At 43.1% G+C, this 24,800-nt stretch overlaps 1 protein-coding gene across 1 annotated transcript in view; it reads left to right on the top strand.

The window, feature by feature from the left end:
- LOC126091307 (uncharacterized) overlaps positions 1–24,800 on the top strand; it is a 579,675-nt gene that overhangs the window by 496,388 nt on the left and 58,487 nt on the right. The window contains exon 4 of the mRNA XM_049907051.1: positions 12,919–13,055. Within this exon, the coding sequence (XP_049763008.1) occupies positions 12,919–13,055 (137 nt within the window). The remainder of the gene's footprint in view (positions 1–12,918; positions 13,056–24,800) is intronic.

Below are 24,800 nucleotides of genomic sequence, written 5' to 3'. Positions count from 1 at the left end.
AGATCTGGCTAGCTGGGGGGCAAGCTCATCAACCGGAACTCGTCACTGCATTCCTCGAACCACTCCATCACACTCGTGGCCTTGTGACTTCGCCCATTAACTTGTTGACAAATGCTACTGCCTTCGGGAAACGTGATCGTCATGGAGGTGTGTACGTGGACTGCAACCAGTGTGTGAGACTCCTTACCCGTCATAGTGCTTTGCACGACGTTCGCAGAACCCACGGATGCAAACGTGAATGTTGCCCAGGGAACAGAGGAGCCGCCGCCAGCTTGTCTCTGCGCGCAGCACAGGTGTCATGGAGCTGTTCCCATGAAAGAAGACGATTTCGCGCCCTCCCTTTGGCATCATGAAGAAGATATCGGGATTCATCAGGCCACGCAACGCTCTGACACTGCGGCAACGTCCAATGCCGATAGTCACGTGCCCATTTCAGCCGTAGTTGCCATTTCCGTATCGTTAACATTGGCACATGCTTGGGTCGTCGGTTGTTGAGGCCCATCGTTAGGAGTGCTCGTTGTACTGTGTGTTCACACCCGCTTGTACTCTCCCCAGCATTAAAGTTTGATCTTAGTTCCACCACAGTTCGCCACTTGTCATGCTTTACCAGTCTGTACAGGCAACGACGTTCGACATCTGTAACGATTGGTGGGTGCCCATCTCCACAACGTCTCGACGTGATTTTACCTTGCTTTCGCCATGTGTTGAAGACACTCATCACAGCAATCCTCGAACACCCGACACGTTGTGCAGCTTCCGGAATGCTCGTGTCGAGCCTCTGTGCCATCACAATCTGCCCTCGGTCAAACTCAGATAGATCGCGGGCCTTCCACAATCTACACACCGACAGCACGTTCACTTGATACTACACAACTGGCCATTCAAATTGCTACACCAAGAAGAAATGCAGATGATAAACGGGTAGTCATTCCACTAATTTATTATACAAGAAATGACATGTGATTATATTTTCACGCAATTTGGGTCTATAGATCCTGAGAAACGAGTACCCAGATCAACCACCTCTGGCTGTAATAACGGCCTTGATACGCCTGGGCATTGAGTCAAACAGAGCTTGGATGGCGTTTACAGGTACAGCTGCCCATGCAGCTTCATCACGATACCACAGTTCATCACGAGCAGTGACTGGCGTATTGTGACGAGCCAGTTTCTCGGCCACCATTGACCAGACGGTTACAGTTGGTGAGAGATCTGTAGAATGCGCTGGCCAGGGCAGCAGTCGAACAATTTCTGTATGCTCAAAGGCCTGAACAGGACCTGCAACATGCGGTCGTGCATTATCCTGCTGAAATGTAGTGTTTCGCAGGGATCGAATGAAGGTAGAGCTACGGGTCGTAACACATCTGAAATGTAACGTCCACTGTTCAAAGTGCCGTCAGTGCGAACAAGAGGTGACCGAGACGGGTAACCAATGGCACCCCATACCATCACGCCGAGTGATAGGCCAGTATGGCGATGACGAATACACGCTTTCAATGTGCGTCCACCGCGATGTCGCCAAACACGGATGCGACCATCATGATGCTGTAAACAGAACCTGGATTCATCCGAAAAAATGACGTTTTGCCATTCGTGGAAACAGGTTCGTCGTTGAGTACAGCATCGCAGGCGCTCCTGTGTGTGATGCAGCTTCAAGGGTAACCGCAGCCATGGTCTCCGAGCTGATAGTCCATGCTGCTGCAAACGTCGTCCAACTGTTCGTGCAGATGGTTGTTGTCTTGCAAACGTCCCCATCTGTTGACTCAGGGATCGAGACGTGGCTGCACGATCCGTTACAGCCATGCGGATAAGATGCCTGTCATCTCGACTGCTAGTGATATGAGGCCGTTGGGATCCAGCACGGCGTTCTGTATTACCCTCCTGAACCCACCGATTCCATATTCTGCTAACAGTCATTGGATCTCTACCAACGCGAGCAGCAATGTCGTGATACGATAAACCACAATCGCGATAGTCTACAATCCAACCTTTATCAAAGTCGGTAACGTGATGATACGCATTTCTCCTCCTTACAGTAGGCATCACAACAACGTTTCAGCAGGCAATGCCGGTCAACTGCTGTTTGTGTATGAGAAATCGGTTGGAAACTTTCCTCATGCCAGCACGTTGTAGGTGTCGCCACCGGCGCCAACCTTGTGTGAATGCTCTGAAAAGCTAATCATTTGCATATCACAGCATCTTCTTCCTGTCGGTTAAACTTCGCGTCTGTGGCACGTCATCTTCGTGGTGTAGCAATTTTAATGGCCAGTAGTGTACATGCACCGTGAGTATGTCTGGCAGTCATTCCTCGCCAGGTGGCGCTTTTATCGCATGGAAGGCTTTATGTACGTAGTAGGTCGCTGGTAATAATGTTCTGGCTGGTCAGTGTGTAACGCCCGTTTTATGATGCTGCTTCATACGATCTTCATAAAAAATTGAATAGAAGAGCAAAGTCTGTGAAGAAGTTGTTGGCATTGTTCCTCCTTTGTAGCGCTATTATTGGCTCCGAAGTATAATAAAGAAAACCAATGGAAAAATACTTAATGAACTGAATGTCTAAATATTTTTCAAGGAAATACAATTTACATTAAGGACACATAAAAACAGAATAAATCATAAACTTAAACTTGCCTAGCGCTTTACACACAAGTACGTCGGTATTAATATTATTAGAGCTAACGGCCTTTAAGTTTGCTTTAACATTTTCATTAAAGTGCGTTTGCCTTTTAAGAGATCCTTTCGTTGAGAATTTACAGGTAAAAAGAGAAATAAAATGCTTTTTAATTTCCATCCTCTAGATTCATAAAAAGTCTTAGCACTTGAGTCTGCTTCTAAAAGCTAACCTGACGTCTTGAGAGCAGATTTTAAATTTTAGGTCCTTCATACTCCGCCATTACTCACTGATTCGGTTTGATTGCAGTACTGTGAAAGCCTCGGGCGGTAACTAATTGCACACGCTTTTGCAGCCAAAAAAAGGAGAAAAGAGTTGCTTTTCCTTTAAATATCGATTTGGAAGAAAGTGAGCGCTTAGGAAGCCGGCATCGCATATTCAAAAACAGACGTTAACGTCATGTATGTTGTGTGTTTAATGATCTTTCGCGCGTACTGAACCAAAAGGCACACAAATCTTTTACTTCTTCTCCGTGGCCAGGAGAAGAACATTAATTTTCTATAAACGAAATTGAGATATTAAGAAATTGTGATGTTATTATTTGATGTGAGGCAGTTACGAATTCCGAAATGATCATTCAAGCGGGAAACTGACGAAAGAAACTAGGTTAATCTGTGCCGGCATGGAGGAAATTCGATGCGGTTTTTGTGTGAAGAATAATCGCGTTATGTTCAGTTAGTGACTTTTGCCTGATGACTTAGCTATGCATTGTGCCATCAAATCCACGAGGCATCGAATATATTGGATAGTCAAATCAAAAATGTTCAAACGTGTGTGGAATCTTATGGGACTTAACTGCTAAGGTCATCAGTCCCTAAGCTTACACACTACTTAACCTAAATTATCCTAAGGACAAACACACACACCTATGCCCGAGGGAGGACTCGAACCTCTGCCGGGACCAGCGGCACAGTCCATAACTGCAGCGCCTTAGACCGCTCGGCTAATCCTGCGCGTCTATTGGATAGTCAACGTGATCAGTGATTACCGAGACAGCACCAGCAAACGGATATTGGTCAATCCTGGGTCTAAGGCGTCCCTGTTGCGCTTAGCAGGGATGTCCAGAACACTGCAAGGTTGTTGTTATCCGATTCAGCCATTCCTAGCGGAATTTGACCAATACATGTACCAGAATGTGAGCGTAAGTATCAACAACGCTCTCCTGTGGCGTGTACAATTCCTTTAACATATTCCTACAGACAGCAGGCTAATGGACTGAATGCTGGGGAATACGGCGGCCGTTCCACCGGCTTCTGCGACATATCCGTCTCTGCGGAAACTGGATATCGAGGTATGCCCGAACCACTAACCTATAATGAGGTGGGTACCATCGTGCTGAAAGAGTTAGTTGTGCTTCGTCCTCAGCCAGCAGCGACGACAGCACATCTTCGTCTAACACAGCTCTTAATGTACTCTGAAACAAGAAGAGCCCAAGAATAAGTGGATCCCACAATCAACGTGAAACCATCTCTTTAGATGCAACAACCACCTTTGACCCATCAAGCGAGGGTTGACATTTGACAAGTAGCTGTGACTTTTTTTTTACCCCTCCATTCACAAAGGAGTTAGTTTAATCCTTATACAGTACATCACAGGGGAAAGACGCGTTTCCGTCCAGGTTGGCTGTTACCCAATCTGCGAACTGAACACGACGATCTGGGTTGTCCTCAGGGAGATGTTGCAATTCTTGATTTTTGTTAAGGTGCCATTTATGTGCGACCAAAAATCTCATTATTGATACTGGCTGAACCAAGTGTCCTGCGAGATGCTGCAAGTACACCGCTCTGAAGTCTTACTGATACAATTATTATTATTATTATACAAATTTTGCCGTTAAAGACCGTGAAAACAGTTATTTCTTGCGCTTCTGGGAAGCCTTCTTTCTCTCAGTCCACACTTCTTTCATTCTTGCGCTGAAGGCGGCTTTTCTCTCTTCAGACCATTTAGTTCCACAAGTCTTCTTAATTTTCACACCGAAACCCGTGAATGAATTCAGTTTTTTTCTAAAAAGGTTTCTGTTAAATATTGTTTCCTGATCTATGTCCATTTCTTTTAGATCTCTTTCTGTGTTGATAAACCATAAATTTTTATTTTTTTAGATTTGCGATGTACGAAAATATTTGTTTTGTAAGCCTATTCGGGTTCATCCTCATGATGTGAGCATAAAATGAGCATCTTCTTTTTCTAATTTCGTCTGTAATTTTGCTGCACTTCGTATACACTTCTTTGTTGCTTTTTAGTCTGTATACAGGCTTGCCTTGATCATCTGTTATTTTCCTGTGTCCAAGAATTGTCCTCACAATTCTTCTTTCACGAGTTTCTATCCGTTCTGCGTATGTAAAATTTGCCAGTGTTTCTGATGCATATAGTATCTGCGGTCTAATGACAGTCTGGTAGTGTCTGAGTTTAATGTTTTTGGATATACATTTTTTTGAATACATTTGTCTGCAGTAGTGAGTTGCTGTCTCTAGTTTTTGTATTCTAGCCCTGCAGGCTGGATGACCTTTTGCCACAGGCTGAATTAGTTCACCAAGATATTTAAAATGTTTAGATACCTGTATTTTCCCGTATTTCGTAGTTATTTTCTTTGGTGGATTTTTGATATTTGTAATGATTTCTGTCTTTTCAAATGAAATTTGCAAGCCTGATTTTTCAGCAGTTTCTTTAAGTAATTCTATTTGTTTTATTGTGTCTTTTTGTGTATAAGCTAAACAGGCGAGATCGTCAGCGAAGGCAAAACAGTTGGTTTCAATTGCTTTGTAGCACTTCCCTCCAATTTGGACTTTCTCAACTCCATGTTTTTGCGTGAGTTTTCTCCATTCTGCTATGACTTTATCCAGAACACAGTTGAAGAGTACCGGGGACAGCGCATCTCCTTGTCTGACGCCGGTTTTGGCCTCGAAATGCCGTGAAATTTCTCCTTGGAATTTTACTTTTGATGTTGTATTTGTTAATGTTTCTTTGATTATGGTGATTGTTGTTTCATCTATTTCATATTCTCGAAGTGTTTTGATGAGTGTGTCCCTATCGATTGAGTCATAAGCTTTTTTGAAATCAATGAATGTTGTGAAATATTTCTTGCTCCTTGTAGATAAATAGTTCATTGTTGTTTTGAGCTTAAAAATTTGTTCGGCGCAGGATCTTCCTGGTCTGAAGCCAGCTTGATATTCTCCAAGTTTTCCGTCTATAATTGGTGATACACGATTGAGCAGGGCTTTTGATAGAATTTTGTATGGGACTGGGAGAAGCGATATTCCACGATAGTTGTTAACATCCCTTTTGTCACCTTTTTTAAACAAAGGGTGAATTAGGGCAGTTTTCCAGTGACTTGGGATTTTCTTGGTTTCCCATACTTGTTCAAGTTCTTTGTGTAGTGCTTCTACTGATGTTTCTCCCCCAAGCTTGAGCATTTCTGCTGTAATTGTGTCTTCTCCACATGCTTTCCTGTTTTTGAGATTTTTGATTATGTTTGTGATTTCCTCTCGTGTCGGAGGTGTTGAGTGTGTTGGTAATGTTTCTGGTTGCGTAAAACTGAGAGTCTGGATGGGTGTTTGGCAGTTTAGGAGTGTCTCAAAATATTCAGCCAGGATTTCACAGTTTTCTGTATTGTTGGTGGCGAGAGTCTTATTATTTCTCATAAGGTTTAGGCAAGGGGACTGGTATCCTCGGAGTTTCTGGTTGAATGTTTTGTACCAAGCTGCCGTGTTGCATTTCTTGAAATTCTCTTCGATTGACTCCAGTTGTTGTTTTTCATATTGTCTCTTGGTGTTGCGAATAGTTTTCGAGGCATTCTTTCTGGCTCGCTTAAATTCATCAAAGTTGTTTTCAGTTTTATGTGAGTTCCACTTTTTCCAGGCTTTAAGCCTTTTCATGCAGAACTTCATTACAGTTGCTGTCCCACCACGGGTGTCTCGGTTTGCTCTTTTTTGGAAAGATTGTTTCTGTTGCCTCAATCAAGTTTTTCTGAAATTCTTGGAGGTTTTGTGAAGGGGAGAATGTCTTTAGTTTTTTCTGAAAATCCTTGAGGTTAGAGTTGGGCTTAAGGTTGTAATTTCTCAGGGTTGTAAGATCAAAATTTATTTTGTTTCTGTTTTTATATTCACCGTTTCTGCTTTTCTGTTTGTTTTGTGGGATCAGTTTAGTTTTTATTTTCGTGAGATAGTGATCGGAGTCGAGGTTTAGAGATTTTCGGACACGTGTGTTCAATATTTCTTTTTCACATTTGGAGGAGATGGCAACGTGATCTATTTGAAATTCTCCGATACTCTTTATCGGAGATACCCAGGTTTTTTGTTTTCTGGGAAGATGTTTAAAACGTGTTGACATTAGCTTGAGTTTAAACTGCTTACAGAGCATAATTAACCTTTCTCCATTTTTGTTGGTTCGTTTGTGTGCGGGAAAGTTGCCGACAATATCGCGGAATTACTGATACAATTATATATGTATTTGCTCGTTCTTTCGGACATGTCTGTATAGTTGTATACATATACCTAGATGGGAATATGACTATTTCAATGCGAATGCATATTACCGTTTGCCCCCTTGCGGGAATACAGCTAGGCTGCGAGCAATGGGGAAAATGAACGGTTCACAACATCAGTGGGGAGCAATGGTCGACGTCAAGCGTGTCCGGGTGGCCGAGGGGGTTAAGGCAATCGTTCTAGAGTAGCGGAGTATCTAGGTTCTATTTCCGGTCATGCACAAATTTTCAAGTGCAACTGTTGAATTATTTCAACCCTCAAAGCAGCTATGTCATGCCAATTTCTCTTATATAATGTCAGAACAGCAACTGACGTTGCCTCATACGTAGCCGTTTTCGATCGTCCAGCTTTCGGCCTACGAAAACGCCAGTTTTACGGAATTTCTTGAGAAGTTCTGACAAGGTGGAGTTGACTGAAATCCTCTGATGAAATTGGTGCTCCTCTTCCAGATATCAGGGCCATCTCAATGTGTTCGGCTTGCGTTATCGCCGTCAGCCATCACGTCAACCGTTAAGAAGAAACATCGCTCACAACTGGAGAATGAATCAGGTTGTTCTCGAATGAAGTATGCCATAGTTCCTCTCGTGTAATTCTCCATAAGTCTGATTAGTCACATTTTATACAGTGCCAGAAAAAAGAATTATAGGACGTCGATTTGGATCCGATTAGGGCATATGCCACCAGGTGGACAGTTAATGTATTACGAATGCTTTCAACGTCGCCCACCAACTTATAGCGTAGTGCCACACGGCTACCAGAGCGCCATCAGCGCCCACCGTGTAGCAGGGAATGCTCACAGACAAATGGCTCAGTGTAGTGCAAACGCGTGAAGCAAGCAGCCATCCATGCCACGGAGACTCACTGACTTAGAAGCCTCTATTTTGTACAGTACGAAGTGATCGGATACCTTAGCACGTGACACTAAGTTCCACACGATACCTGTACCCAATCCTGAGAGAAAGCGCGCTATATGGTGGCAGGCCATTACGACAGGTCGAAAATAAATGATAAAAATGGAACGTTGTCATTAGTCACGTGAACATTATCTCTCCCTGAGACGTGCTGCGACTTGCGTTGGTGCCGTGTGTAGGTTTCTGCCAGACCGTATCGTTCAGTTGGCATGGGTGCGTTGTTTGTCTTCTTCTCGTGTTCACTGGCGCCACTCGGTTTCGTAAGTGTTGCCTGTCCGCTAGTGGCAGCAGCGGCGCTTATCGATGTGCAGTTCTGCTGCCCTATCTTTGGGGCGACCTGGTGCTTCTTCCGTGTGGTGTGAGTGTGGAGTTCGGTTGGGGACGGAGGAGCAGCGACGTCCGCACAGAGCGACGACACGCCAGGACCGCTGGCGGCGTGCATCGACTGCCGCATCGGAGGGCAGTGGTCACGACGCTGCACGACTTCGTCGAAACCGGATCCTGCATGTTTAAGCTGAGTGCATTGCAATTCGCGTATAGAAACCTCCACCATTGTGAAATCTCGCGATTGACCTGAGACTCTGGTTCGTGTTGCTGCTAGTAGTGTCGCTGTGGCGGAAAGCAGTGAGTGGAGTACCCGTGGAAGGCGGATCTGATTAACCTTCCTGAGCTTCTAATTACTATTTACTATTTTCAGCTTCTTACATTGATAAGTTCAACCAGCGACATTTTTCTCTCTTGTGGCCGCTAACGCCCCAATTACCTGCCCTGGGGTTAGTGTATGTAACGGCAGTGTACATCTCCTCACCTTGCCGCCGCTGTCCAGTGAGGCGTGCAAGTTTGACGACTTCTTGATTGTAGGTTGTGTGGCGTTCTTCCACCTCAGCGGTAGTCATCCCTTCTTGTTCTGGGCGCTCTAAGCACAGTATTCTGCGGGCTGAGCCCAGACCGCCGGTTCCGGCTTTGGCGTAATTTTATATTTTGCATTTGTTTTGTTGGATGTCAGGTAACCTCACCAAGATTATCATTAGTCGCTCGTTAGACTGCCACTGGTAAAAGTTACCATCTTGTGATCTGAAAGAAACTCTTGGCTGCCTTTCTCATCGCTCTCGAAAGAGTTTTTGGTGTTACCTACTGAGAGGTCGATTCCTGTCACTGGCTCTTGTGTTTTATTTTATTATTAAGTTACCATCATTTGTCTCACCTGTTTGGTGATCTATTGTTTGTCGTTTGTAAATTAACTTTTGCTATGCCATTCGCCGTTTGACAGTATCTTTGCAAAATTTTTTATAATTGCCATTTTGGCGTTAAAGGTCTTCAGTCGTGATTGTGGTTACATGCCGTAAAAGTCTGATTCCGACCTCACTGGCTTGTTTCAAAAACTATTTATTAAAATAAATGAGTGATATTGCAAGGCAAACCAATAGCAATTGATTCGGGCCCCGTCCACAATCGTAACCCAACCCTGCCTTCCTTAAGGACCAGGTCTCACTCCCGTAGACGAGGTTCTGGACGTCCACGCAGCACAGGCGCCCGCCAGGATCGTCGTATTGTAATGGCAGCAGTGCAGATCTTACAGCTACCACAGTACAAATAAGAGGGCTTGTGAGCCGAGATGTGTCAACACGAACTGTTGCTAACCGATTATTAGAAGCTGGACTACGGTCTCGCAGACGTATAGTTGGCCTCCACTCACACCACGCCATAGACGTGCACGCCTCGACTGGCGCCGTCAGAGGATCACATGGAAGATGGAATGCCGCGCTGTGCTCATCAGCGATGAAAGCAGTTTCTGCGTGCACGCAAGTGATGGTCGTTTGGGCAGACGATACGGACCTGTTTAGCAGTGTCCGTGGGAGTGCATTCGTCCAAGACACTTTGGCCCCACCCCAGGCCGATGGTGTCGAGTCCGATAAGCTACAAACCTCTTTAACCTTTGGTGTTCGTTGATAGGATGCTAACCAGCTCTCGGTACATGCATAATGTTTGATCTGAGGCTTTGCCGACAAATGTGCTGTATCCAAGGTTCTCGGGTGTCCAGCCGGATCCGATCGTCGAATTCCCACGATATTTCGGCGAATAACCGTTCCGCCATCATCAGGTGGTGCTGATGGAACCTTGGATACAATGCATAATGCTGTTCGACCTGTTCTTTTGCCGTTCTTGTAAGACGAAGGTGTGCTCGCCCTCACACTGCCCCTAAAACACAACGTGCTCTGGAATATTTGCGGTAACTTTCCTGCCAGCTTGATCTCCGGACTTGTCTCCAATCGAGCACGTATGAGATATGACGAGACGAGAAGCGCCTCGTGCGACACGTCAACTAAAGACTCTTGCAGAACAACGTGAACTACTCGAACAGGAGTAACGTGTCCCAGGACAGTATTCGCCATTTATACGATCGACTGGATCCCAGACTCAGCGCTTGCATTACCGCCCCTGGAGGCTACACCACGTACTAATATGAGTCTCAGCATGGTTTGTTACTTGGAACCACAGAACCGCTTGTGCTATTAGTCTGTAAATGTAATCATTTCATGTATTCCGTATGCAGTGTTGCAAAAATAAATCTTGAATGAATTGAAAACCTATAAAAAGGTGCACAAATTTTTTTCCCGCTAGTGTGAAACCTTCCCGTCTCCTCTATATCTCTTTTGTTACGCAACCTCCCCTTCTACAATAACCTATGAAACCTGCCCTTAGGATTTCTATCTCTTGCTTAATAATAACAAATGAAATCTTCCCTTTGAAATTAATTCTCTTTCTCAATAATAATAAGTGCAATCTTCGCATGCAAATTTAAATGCTGCTTATTAAAAGTGATTTGCTGATTATTTCGACGAAACATAGCATGTATCGTCGTCGTGGCCCTCAGTCGTTACCTGCAATAACCCAAAACTGTTCCTTACCTTTTTTACTGTTACTGGATCGCCATCTGACTGCTACATCGAATTGCGCATGAATATACTTACTCTGTTTTACTATACTCTATTAGCTGCTGGTGGGCTGTCGTAATAAGTGGCTGTATTTATTACCAAATCTGACGTTAGTCTTTAATAGCAAAGCTGACGTTATTTTTTAATTAATTTGACTGAAGTTACGTATTTCATAGTTAAATTTTTTCTTGACAACAATAAAATTTTGCAAAGTTTTACGTTGATGGTTTTTGGGATGGATTATAATCAGTAATGCAATATTGCTGGCAAAATTAATTATATTCTGAAAACGATTCCTCAAATATTTATATTTACTGTTGGTAATGAAATGATTTTACAAACGTTCAAATGGGACTTACGTTTTACAATAATCTTACAAATAGTACTGCTTAAACTCTTATGATAATAGTTAGCTGATGTCTCTGTACATCCGTTTATAATCTCTTGTAAATCATAGCTGGTGGCTGGCAGGCACACCGCTCCTCTCAACCTCTCGCTTCAGACCTGCTACCGACTCGCTTCACATCTCGCTTACTACTGACTTCCTACGAACGCTGAAGTGCGGTCTCTCCCGTCAACAATGCTTTTTGGTGCAGACAATCCCTCCTACAATTACAAACTGTATCAATGCGCAGTCTTACCCACTCTTTTCTTAAAATGTATCTATAGGCGGTCTCTCCTGCCCTTTTTAAAATTATGTCAATGTGCGGTCTCTCCCGCCAACAATACTTTGATGCAGACATTCCCTGCTATCACAATTATTTCCAAAATGACAAATATTAATTATACCTACTCAGTCCTATTAATAAAATATCAACATCTTTCATAAATTGTGGTTTGACAGTAGACAATAGAAATTTACACGTCTTACAAGTGTACTAGAAAATTATAAGTTGCATCCAAAACGGCAGCACTCAAGATAGCCGACATGTCAGTAAGATAGTCTCACAGTGTTTCTCCCTCTTCTACCTTGTTGTTGTTGTGGTCTTCAGTCCTGAGACTTGTTTGATGCAGCTCTCCATGCTACTCTATCCTGTGCAAGATGCTTCATCTCCCAGTCCGTACTGCAGCCTACATCCTTCTGAATCTGCTTAGTGATTCATCTCTTGGTCTCCCTCTACGATTTTTACCTTCCACGCTGCCCTCCAGTACTAAACTGGTGCTCCCTTGATGCCTCAGAACATGTCCTATCAACCGATCCCTTCTTCTAGTCAAGTTGTGTCACAAACTCCTTCCCAATTCCATTCAATACCTCCTCATTAGTTATGTGGTCTACCCATCTAATCTTCAGCATACTTTTGTAGCACCACATTTCGAAAGCTTCTATTCTCTTCTTGTCTAAACTATTTATCGTCCACCTTTCACTTCCATACATGGCTACACTCCATACAAATACTTTCAGAAACGACTTCCTGACACTTAAATCAATACTCGATGTTAACAAATTTCTCTTCTTCAGAAACGCTTTCCTTGCCATTGCCAATCTACATTTTATATCCTCTCTACTTCGACCATCATCAGTTATTTTGCTCCCCAAATAGAAAAAGCTCCTTTACTACTTTAAGTGTCTCATTTCCTAATCTAATTCCCTCAGCATCACCCGATTTAATTCGATTACATTCCATTACTCTCGTTTTGCTTTTGTTGATGTTCATCTTATACCCTCCTTTCAAGACACTGTCCATTCCGTTCAACTGCTCTTCCAAGTCCTTTGCTGTCTCTGACAGAATTACAATGTCATGGGGGAACCTCAAAGATTTTATTTCTTCTACCTTACACTAGTTTAAATTTCTGTTTATCCACCTGTTTTTGTTTTATAGGGTGGCTCTACTTGTACGGACTTGTTTGGTGTTACTGTTAGAACTGTTAAAATAGTGCTCAGACGGATGCTTACTGAAACGACGTCGTCGTTGTTGCAGGAACGAGTACAGCCCCGTGTTCCGATGCTGGGACTGCGTGCTGTGGCTGGACCGCTGGAAGAAGAGCCTGCTGTACTCCGTCTTCGCCGCCCTGCTCCTGCTCAAGCCTCACAGGCTGTGGCTCTCGTCCGTTGCAGGTAGCCGTAGCCCATGAGGCACACTGGTCATTTATTGCTGCAGCATTCACTGTCTTGCACGATCTACAATTTCTGCATTTCAGTCTGCTGCCTACTTGTTCTAACGCTTAGGGCAGAGAAGGTGACTCTCCCTCATAGGCTGTTTTGTCTAGGATTCTTAGGTATTTTGCTACGTTTAAAAACACTACAGTGCAGTGCTTAGTGATATTTGGTCCAGGTGTGGGGCTAAGGTAAGGCGTAAAGTAGGGAAACATAATGGGCGATATTTTATTATTATTATTACATTGTTATCTGCAGTTTCAAAGTTATGAATTACTATCACAGTCGCGTGAAAAATAGGGACTGTGAATATAGACCGGTTACCAAAATAGGATGGTAATATTAAAATTGGAGGATTGAGAAAAGCAAGTTCGTCTTGAATAAGTGTAAAGGCACGTCTGCGGCTTGTTACTATCATCGGTGTACGTAGAAGTAGCAACGAAAGAGTAGAAAAATAATTTTTGAGCAGAAATAACAGCACAGTCGGGAAAATGAACCCTAGTAAAGAATTGCTGTCATCGTAGGACTTCTGTCTGAAGCTAAAAAGACTGACTGAAACTGTTCGACGAAATGGACTATCTTCACATCACGTAATTTGCATTTAAGTTGTTGTTGTTGTTGTTGTCTTCAGTCCTGAGACTGGTTTGATGCAGCTCTCCATGCTACTCTATCCTGTGCAAGCTTCTTCATCTCCCAGTACCTACTGCAACCTACATCCTTCTGAATCTGCTTAGTGTATTCATCTCTTGGTCTCCCCCTGCGATTTTTACCCTCCATGCTGCCTTCCAATACTAAATTGGTGATCCCTTGATGCCTCAGAACATGTCCTACCAACCGATCCCTTCTTCTCGTCAAGTTGTGCCACAAACTTCTCTTCTCCCCAATCCTATTCAATACTTCCTCATTAGTTATGTGATCCACCCATCTAATCTTCAGCATTCTTCTGTAGCACCACATTTCAAAAGCTTCTATTCTCTTCTTGTCTAAACTATTTACCGTCCATGTTTCACTTCCATACATGGCTACACTCCATACAAATACTTTCAGAAATGACTTCCTGACACTTAAATCTATACTCGATGTTAACAAATTTCTCTTCTTCAGAAACGCTTTCCTTGCCATTGCCAGTCTACATTTTATATCCTCTCTACTTCGACCATCATCAGTTATTTTGCTCCCCAAGTAGCAAAACTCCTTTACTACTTTAAGTGTCTCATTTCCTAATCGAATACCCTCAACATCACCCGACTTAATTCGACTACATTCCATTATCCTCGTTTTGCTTTTGTTGATGTTCATCTTATATCCTCCCTTCAAGACACTGTCCATTCCGTTCAACTGCTCTTCCAAGTCCTTTGCTGTCTCTGACAGAATTACAATGTCATCAACGAGGCGAAAACAAACTACTGAAGAGTAGTACACATAAATGTGGACACAAAATTTATAGGCATTATAGCTATAGAAAGCTTTGTAATGTAAGAAGTAACGAAATTCTCATATCGCAGGACTAGCAGAGCGTAACACAGGCAAAATATAGGCAATATAAAAACCTACTGGTGAAGGCGAGGGAATCTTTCTTCAAAAAAATGAAACATTGGAGTATAGGAAAAAATTCCTTAAACTATACCTCCGGAACATATCATTACATGGAAGCAAAACGTGTAGCATTAGACACTAACACAAGAAGAGACTGGAAACATGTGATACAAATTGGACAGAAATACCAGAAAATGAAGAATTAGTAGGAAGAACAGAACAGATCCCTACCACAAGAAGTGAAAAAGTGTCGAGGCAGTCACCACAGCTTATATTCAGAGCAGTAGAATGAGAAACTGCAACAGCACACAAAAATATTAAATAGAACAAATTTTCTAGGATATTAAATATGTTACGTACATAGAGATGAAAAGATGGCCTCAAACCGCACTGATGACCAAAAGAGTGTCTGGTGGCATAGCGACTATATGCCTCTTCCTATCTCTACATGACTTGTAAGAAACCTTCCTGTAGGGCGGGATACTGCCTTAAAGAAATGTGTGTGATGTTGATGGTAGACTGTCTGAAATGGTTTCACCTGACCACAATTCAGCCGTTCTGACTGATGGAGAACACTATTGACCAGTGGCTACCAACAGTTATGTACGCCGTACGTCCTTTGCAACCCCACAATATTTCCTGTCCCTATGTTTATGTTTTAATTTTTAATTTCGTATTGACCAGCTTTTTGTTGTTTCCTATTTTTCTATTACTCCTGCATCTTCTCCCCATGTTGTCTTTTCCTTTCTTCTGTCTATGTTGTTCCCGATTTATTATTTCTTCTGTATTGAAAACTTCCTAAATTTCGTTTTTAATTCTCAATGTTCTTCCCGATTTATTGTTTCTTCTGTACTGAAAACTTCCTAAATTTCGTTTTTAATTCTCAAAAAGGTTTCTGTCTGTTATTTTCGATTGTATGTTGTTGTTTCTTTCTAGTTTTAACCTTATTTCTGTAAATCACGCTGTTGTCGATTTCTTCCTCCAGAAATACAGGGTCATTTGTTTCATTAGCGTGCTCTTATCCATTCGGTAGAGATATTCCTTCAGCCATTACTTCTGATATTTTCTCTATATTCTTATAGATCTCCTCATTACTTCTCATTTTGGAGCTGTTATGTTTCTAACAATCCGTCTTTCAGGTACCTATATTTCGTCTAACTTATACTTCATCGTTATGCGTTCACAGGCATATAAACATTCTGATCATACCATAGGGATATAGTGTTTTAGTTTTGTTTTTCTAAATATGCATTTTTTGTTGTAAATATTCTTGGTCAAACGGTATGTTTTGTCAGTTTTGTTAACTATTATACCTACTGTAAATTTTTCTAGTTCCTTCTGTTGTTTAGTTTCTCCAGGACTCGCTGTACACTGAGGCCATAAAAATCATTGGATTGCGATTTCTCCAAGATTTGCTCTACACTGAGGTCGTAAAAGTCCAAGGATAGCGATATACTGCGGTAGTATTCGGTACACAAGACGTAGAAGGGCAGTGCCGGGCATTATCGGTGCTGTCATCTGTACTCAGGCAATTCATGCGAAAAGATTTATGGCCACAAGACGAGAATAAACAGACTTTGAACGCGGAGTGGTAATTGGAGACAGACACGTGGGACATTCCATTTCTGAAATCGTTTGGGAATTCAAAATTCCGAGAGACACAGTGTCAAGAATGTGCCGAGAATACCAAGTTTCAGATATTACCTCTCTCCACGGACAACGCACTGGCCGAAAGCATACACTCAATGATCGAGAGGAGCGCTACTTACGTCGAGTTGTCAGAGCTTACAGCCTAGCAACACTCCTTTCAATAACCGCAGAAACCAATGTGGGACGTACGACGAATGTATCCTGTAGGACAGCGCGGCGAACTTTGGCATGGCTGTGGCATCAGTATATTCAAAGCGTAATACAGCACGTAAAGGGAGACGAAAACCTAATACTCATGGGGGACTGGAATGCAGTTGTAGGGGAAGGAGTAGAAGAAAAGGTTACAGGAGAATATGGGCTTGGGACAAAGAATGAAAGAGGAGAAAGACTAATTGAGTTCTGTAACAAATTTCAAAAATGGTTCAAATGGCTCTGAGCACTATGGGACTTGACTGGCTGTTGTGAGATGTCCTTAGGTTAGTTAGGTTTAAGTAGTTCTAAGTTCTAGGGGACTGATGACCATAGATGTTAAGTCCCATAGTGCTCAGAGCCATTTGAACCACTATGGTTAATGTCATCAGTCCTCTAGAACTTAAAACTACTTAAACCTAACTAACCTAAGGACATCACACACATCCATGCCCGAGGCGGGATTCGAACCTGCGACCGTAGCAGTCGCTCGGTTCCGGAATGAAGCACCTAGAACCGCTCGGTCACTGCGGCCGGCAACAAATTTCAGCTAGTAATAGCGAATACTCTGTTCAAGATTCATAAGAGGAGAAGGTATACTTGGAAAAGGCCGGGAGATAAAGGGACGATTTCAGTTAGATTACATCGTAGTCAGGCAGAGATTCCGAATTCCGATACTGAATTGTAAGGCGTATCCAGGAGCATATACAGACACATATCACATTTTAGTAGTGATGAAGAGTAGGTTGAAGTTTAAGAGATTAGTCGGGAAGAATCAATACGCAAAGAAGTGGGATACGGAAGTACTAACAAGGGAACCTCCCCATCGCAACCCCCTCAGATTTAGTTATAAGTTGGCACAGTGGATAGGCCTTGAAAAACGGAACACAGATCAATCGAGAAAACAGGAAGAAGTTGCGTGGAACTATGAAAAAAATAGCAAAATATACAAACTGAGTAGTCCATGCGCAACATAGACAACATCGAGGACAACGTGCGCTAAGAAACGCCGTGGTCCCGTGGTTAGCGTGAGCAGCTGCGGAAAGAGAGGTTCTTGGTTCAAGTCTTCCCTCGAGTGAAAAGTTTACGTTCTTTATTTTCCAAAGTTACGATCTGTCCGTTCGTTCATTGACGTCTCTGTTCACTGTAATAACTTTAGTGTCTGTGTTTTGCGACCGCACCGCAAAACCGTGCGATTAGTAGACGAAAGGACGTGCCTCTCGAATGGGAACCGAAAACATTTGATCGTAAGGTCAACCGATTCCTCCACAGAAAAACACGTCTGATATATTCTATGCGACACTGGTGACGGCATGTGCGTCACATGACAGGAATATCTTGTCGACCCACCTAACTTGTACACTTGGTGAATGGGTAAAAAGATTCTTCTACCTTGCTCGATTTAGGTTTTCTTGTGGATGTGATAATCACTCCCAAAAAAGTGATGAAAACATAACGGACGGGCAGATAATAATTGTCTGAAAATAAAAAATTAAACTTTTCACTCGAGGGAAGACTCGAACCAAGGACCTCTCGTTCCGCAGCTGCTGACGCTAACCACGCGACCACGACGATCCTGAACTTATATCATCCTTGATGTGACCTATGTTGCCCATGGACTACTCAGTTTGTATATTTTGCTTATTTTTTCATAGTTCCACACAACTTCTTCCTGTTTTCTCGATTGATCTGTGTGGGGAACCTAAGACGAAATGGCTGCGTGAAAAATGTGAAGAAATTGAAAAATAAATGATTGTCAGAAGGACTAACTCAGCATATAACACGGTCAAAATAACCTTCGGCGAAATTAAAAGCAAGGGTGGTAATATTAAGAGAGCAACGGAAATTCCACTGTTAAATGCGGAGGAGAGAGCGGATAAGTGGAAAGAGTACATTGAATGCATTTATGAGGGGGAAGATTTGTCTGATGTGATAGAAGAGGAAATAGGAGGATATTTTGAAGAGATAGTGTATCCAGCATTAGAATCACAATTTAAGAGAGCGTTGGAGGGCTTAAGATCAAATAAGGCAAAAGGGATAGGCAACATTCCATCAGAATTTCTAAAATCGTTGGGGGAAGTGGCAACAAAACGACTATTCACGTTGGTGTGTAGAATGTGCGAGTCTCCGACGTACCAACAAACTTTCGGAAAAATATCATCCACGCAATACCGAAGACTGCAAGAGCTAACAAGTGGGGGAATTATAGCACAATCAGCTTAACAGCTCATGCATCCAAGTTCCTGACAAGAGTAATATACAGAAGAATACGAAAGAAAATAGAGAATGTGTTAGATGACGATCAGGTTGGCTTTACGAAAGGCAAAGGCACCAGAGAGGCGATTCTGACGTTGCAATTGATAATGCAAGCAAGACTGAAGAAAAATCAAGACACGCTCATAGGATTTGTCGACCTGGAAAAAGCATTCCACAATGTAAAATTGTGCAAAATGGTCGAAATTCAGAGAAAAATGGGGATAAGCTACAGGGAGAAAAAATTGAAATTTGTGGTAAGGTCTTATGTGACCAAACTGCTGAGGTCATCGGTTCCTAATCTTACAGATTAGTTAATGTAACTTAATGTAACTTAAGCTAAGGACGACACACACATCCATGCCCGAGAGAGGGCTCGAACCCCCGACGGGAAAAGCCGGGCGGACCGTGACAAGACGTCTCAGACCGTGCGGCTATCCGGCTCGGCATTTAGGAAAAGTCGGGTAACGTACAACATGTACAAGAGCCAAGAGGGAATAATAAGACTGGATGACGAAGAACGAAGTGCTAGGATTAAAAAAGGGCGTAATACAAGGACGTAGTCTTTTTGGCCTACTGTTCAATATGCACATCGAAGAAGCAATGATGAAAATGAAAGAAAAGTTCAAGAGTGGAATTAAATTTCAAAGAGAATGGATATCAATGATACGATTCGCTGCTGACATTGCTATCCTGAGTGAAAGTGAAGAAACATGATCTGCCGAATGGAATGAACAGTATAATGAGTACAGAATACGGACTGAGAGTAAATTGAAGGAAAACGAAAGTAATGAGACATAGCAGAAATGAGAACTTAACATCAGCATTGAAGATCACGTAGTAGATGAAGTTCGCAAAATAACCAACGCCGGACTTAGCAAGGACGACACGAAAAGCAGACTAGCACTCGCGAAAGGCGTTCCTGGCCATGAGAAGTCGACTAGTATCAAACAGAGGCCTTAATTTGAGAAAGAAATTTCTGAGAATATTCATGGGCACACCGCATTGTACGGTAGGGAAACACGGACTGTGGGAAAACTAGAACAGAAGAGAATCTAAGCATTTGAGATGTAGTGATACAGATGAATGTTGAAAATTAGATGGACTGATAAGGTAACGAATGAGGAGGTTCTGCGCAGAATCGGAGAGGAAAGGAATATCTGGAAAACACTGACAAGGAGAAAGGAAAGGATGATAGGACATCTTTTAATATCAGGGAATGACTTCCATGGCACTGGTGGGAGCTGTAGAGGGCAAAAACTGTAGAGGAAGACGGAGGTTTTAATACAAACGGCAAATAATTGAGAATGTAGGTCGCAAGTGCTAATCGAGACGAATAGTTTGGCACAGGAGAGGAATTCGTGGCGGGCAGCACCAAATCAGTGTGAAGACTGATGGCTCAAAGAAAGAAAAGGGCTCGTGACCATTTCTGTTGGACCTTAGACGACTGGATAACCCTGGCCTGGTCATGTGAGTCCCGATTTTAGTTGGTAATAGCTGATGATAAGGTTCGATTGTGACGTAGGCTACACGATGTAATCGACACAAGTTGCCAACAAGGCACTGTGCAAGCTGGCGTTGGCTTCATAATGGGGTGAACTGAATGGTTCCTCTGGTCCAACTGAAGAGATAATTACTGGAAATGCTTGTTTTCGGCTACTTGGAGACCATTTGCAGCGGTTCATGGACTTCATGTTCCCAGACAACGATGGAATTTTTGTGGTTGATAATGCCCCATGTCAGCGGGCTACAACTGTTCACGACCTTTGAAGAACGTTCTGGGCAATTCAAGCGAATTCACCCATATCGACCGACATGAGTCCCATCTAACATAAATGGGACATAATCGAGAGGTCAGTTCGTGCACAGAATCCTGCACCGGCAACACTTTCAGAAATATGGACGGCTACAGAGGCAGCATAGGTAAATATTTTTGCAGAGGACTTCCAGTGGCTCACGTCAAGTTGGCGCACTATGCCGGGGAAAAGGAGGCCCGACACGATATTAGGAGGTATTCCATGAATTGTATTTTACCTTCTTTTGTCTCTATGAATTTTGGTCAATCTTTAATGTTTTTTCATATTTTTTTCAGCTGAAATTTTGAGACCAGTTCTATTTCTTTCAGAACATTTATTTTATTAGCTGCGTCTGTTACTTCAGAAAGTATTACAAAATTGTCTGCAAGAGAGGATTTTTTTACCTTAATTCCATTTGTTTTTCTTCCTAGAATTATTGGTTCAATTATGTGATTTTTTAGTTCCAAATTCCATATTCTTACAATTTTTTCTAGAAGGCAGTTGGACAGTAAAGATAATAAACCATCCCCTTGTCTAGCACTAATTTTTATTTCAAACGACTGAAATACTTCCCTCATAAATTTGACTTTAGGTATCGTATTTGTTAGAGTTTTACGAATCATGTTTGGTAGTTTTGCCTTAACACAAAATTGTCTAATGATTTTATTTATTCTCAGCCAGTCGAATGAAATGACTTGTTGAAATCAATAAATGATACTTTTATAAGATTATTATTTGTTAATACTATTTTTTCGAATGTTTCCTTTTACGAGAGATTTTGAACTTGAGTAGGCATGACTTTTTTCCTTATTCCTACGATCTACCTAAATTTTCTTCAGAAGTTCATAGTGTTCTTTCTACGATTTATTTCCTATCGTCTTTTCTGTAAGTGAATGTTTTTTATGATGTTTCTGAAGTGTTCTCGATTGCTCATGTTATTTTTGTATAATGTAATGATTCTCACTTCTTTAATATTATCTTTTGTTTCAATGATCCATTTTGTCTTGTTGTTGACATTATTTACTATCTCGATGATTTGCCTTATAGGCCTAGTCTTGTTCACTGTGTGGATATGTCACTAGAATTTCATCCTTCTTTTTCTAAATGTGCCCGTTATTGCTTTTGTCTTTAGACCTCTCTTGACGATCTCTTTATCCAAATTCTTTCACGAAAAACTGATCTAAATATTTTCCTGAGAATTTATTTTTCCTGCTTTTCAATCCATGCTATTTTTGTTTAACCATGGAATGCGATGGTTTCTGCAGCGTAGAGTGTTCCCGGTAGAGCTACTCTCTTCCGGTGCATTAATTTTGGGTTGACAGAAACATGTGATTTATTTTAGTCACTCCACGTGACCTAATATGATTTTTTTAGTTTTATTAGTATATTATTTCCTGAATGGCTATTGTGATCATTCCTGATAGCTCAATGATCTCTACTAGATATTTAAAGTGCGTAGTTTGTCACAGTTCGTCGTACCGAATTAATATGGAGAGATTATCTACACCCTTGCTTTCATGTATTGTGTATTCTCGGTTTACAGTGAAACTCCTACAGAGCATATTTCGCTTCTCCTCTATTGTTCGTAAGAATAACGAGATTGTCTGCGAGAGCCAGACATTTCACGCTGATTCTCTTCTATTTTTTAATTGCTAGTTGGATTCCCTTCATTTGCTTTTCCCATTCGTCACAGTTTTTTGCAAAATTATTTGAAATAGCAGGGATGAGAGTCCGTATCCGTGGCGAACACTGGAGTGGATTTGAAATGATTCTGAAATATCTCTGATGTATTTAACTTTAGAGGTTGTATCCATTAACCTCTCTTGGCTAAGTGCCCTTATTTTCCTGTCGATTTTAAATTCTTATTCAATAGTGTTTGGGTATCTATCGAATCAAAAGACTTTTTGAAGCCAATAAAACTTACCACGGTATTTATACATCTTCTTGTTTACAAAACTGTCTTTAGGTTTTACATCTATTCTATGAAGAATTCTGTCTTACACCAGTGTGTTAATGGGACTGTCTGTTCTTCCAGCCAACTTAACATGGCGTTTGAAAGAATTTTGAACACAAGGGGACTATCTTTAATCCCCTATGATTATTCTGATTGGCCTTCCTGCTGTTTTGTATTGAGGATGAATTAATGCACATTTCCACCCTATACGTATTTTCTCAGTTTCCCAAATGTTTGATTTAAATCTGTGGGTTGCTTGTGTGAGATTAATGTCATTTAATTTCCACATTTCTGCTAAGTTTTTGTCTTTCCCAGGAGTGTACAGCGAGCTACCTTAATTTAAGTTTTAACTGTATTTTTCTTACTTGTCACTTCTTCTTCCGTGTGTTTTTGCTTTTAGGAAGCTTTAATTGTCGAGTGCTAGTAATAGTGTTCCATAGATTTCGTGTTTGTTTTGAATACAGTTAGAGAGAGTCCCTTTAGTCAGCCACAGTGCCAGTAGTGCTAGTGTTTGTTTTGAATACAGTCCAGAGACAGGTACTGCTATTTTCATTGTTTTCTACAAGAAGTGGCTAGCAATCACAGTTTAGTCAACAATCAGCCGCCTTTAGTGAATTAGCAGTCTAGTTAAAAGTTGATTAACTCTCTACAGTAAATTGATTCCTTAGGATGGATAGGATGTGTGACTGCTGTGTACGGACGCAGGAGGAGCTGGCCACTGTTCGCGAACAGCTGAGCGTGTTGATGGCCGCAGTCAGCCGTCTTCAGGCTGCTGCCATTGAGTTTAGCGGCAGTGGGGAGTCTGGTGCGTCGCATGGTACACCCCAGGTGTTACATGCTTCACCCACTGTCCCTGCTGTAGAGACATCTTCGCGGGTACCGGGCGCGGTTGGGCCACCCTCTCCCCAAGGGGAGTGGCGGGTTCAGCGGCGTTCGCGGCGCACGAGGCGGAGGGTATAATGTGGAGGCTGGCCGTGTGGCATCGCCCGCTCTGCATGTGAGTGGACATGTGGCTGCTCCTTCAGCAAGGTCCGAGCACACGGGGGAGGGGTTTATTAGTTATTGGGAGCTCCAACGTTAGGCGGGTGATGGAGCCCCTTAGGGAAATAGCGGAAAGGTCGGGGAAGAAGGCCAGTGTTCACTCTGTCAGCTTGCCGGGGGGTCTCATCCGAGATGTGGAGGAGGCGCTACCGGTGGCGATAAAGAGCACTGGGTGCACCCGACTGCAAATTGTTGCTCATGTCGGCACCAATGACTGCTGCCGTCTGGGTTCAGAGGGCATCCTCAGTTCGTACAGGCGGTTGGCGGAATTGGTGAAGGCGGAAAGCCTCTCTCGCGGGGTGGAATCAGAGCTAACTATTTGTAGTATCGTTTCCAGAACCGATCGCGGTCCTCTGGTTTGGAGCCGATTTTTTTTTTTAATTTTGGATGGGGCCCCTCCACGCCCGCACCAACGTGGTGACCAAACCAAAAGTTCTACTGTCACCTCCGTAAGCATGTTAGTATTTGAATCAGGCGTCACAGGATGCAGGCTGTGATGTTATCCATGCGTCTGGGTAAGACTACTCATTAACATGGTCCATCGGAGATAGATAGTGGTCGAAAACGATCGAAGGGTAGCGGTTGTAAGAGCAGAGGGAAAAAAGTGCCAAGGCCAGCGCCAAGGGAAAAAAACCTCTGCGACAGTAGGACGGGTGGTAAGGGCAGAAGCGGTTTGCTAGCTGCGACAGAGCATGCAAGGTGAGGAGTGGTTAGCGTGAGGTACCGTGCAACGTTACCTATGTACTGCGTGGTCGTGTCGTTAGCTGGGTCAGTCCGGTGCTGCGGCTGGGCTCGCTTGTAGTCTCCTGGGCCGGCGGCGGTGGCTTACTCCCTGTAACATAAAAGTTCGGCGCGGCAGCTTGGCGACGCTTGTGCGATGAAGACTGCCCTATTAGCTTTTGCGCCTTTCACCTGCGGTGCTGCTGGGGCAACCGCTGGGATAGGCGCAGGTACGACTGCGCTGTGGCCTTGGGCGAAGACTGCACGCAGTTGCCTCAAGGCCTCTTCCTTCTCTGCAGCCAAGGCGGCTGCGAAGGCAGCCCTCTCCGCCGCCATGACGGCTTTGAGGGCTGCTGTGGCCTCCTTCACGGCGGCCCCGAGGTCGAGGTCGCACTTCGTCACGGGAGGGCGAGCTGCGTCCTGGCTGCCCGTTTCCGAGCGGCCGTCCCTGCCCCTGGCAGGTGGATCTGCTGCTGCGCCGTTCCTCAGCTGCGCCGGGCTGTTCTGCGCCCTACGCCGTTTCCGACGTCGTCTTCTCTTCTGCTGCTGCGTCGGTACGGCCGCGGC

The sequence above is a fragment of the Schistocerca cancellata genome, chromosome 1, assembly GCF_023864275.1.
Source record: "Schistocerca cancellata isolate TAMUIC-IGC-003103 chromosome 1, iqSchCanc2.1, whole genome shotgun sequence".
Classification (NCBI taxonomy): Eukaryota; Metazoa; Arthropoda; class Insecta; order Orthoptera; family Acrididae; genus Schistocerca; species Schistocerca cancellata.
This window is presented reverse-complemented; position numbering and strand designations above follow the sequence as displayed.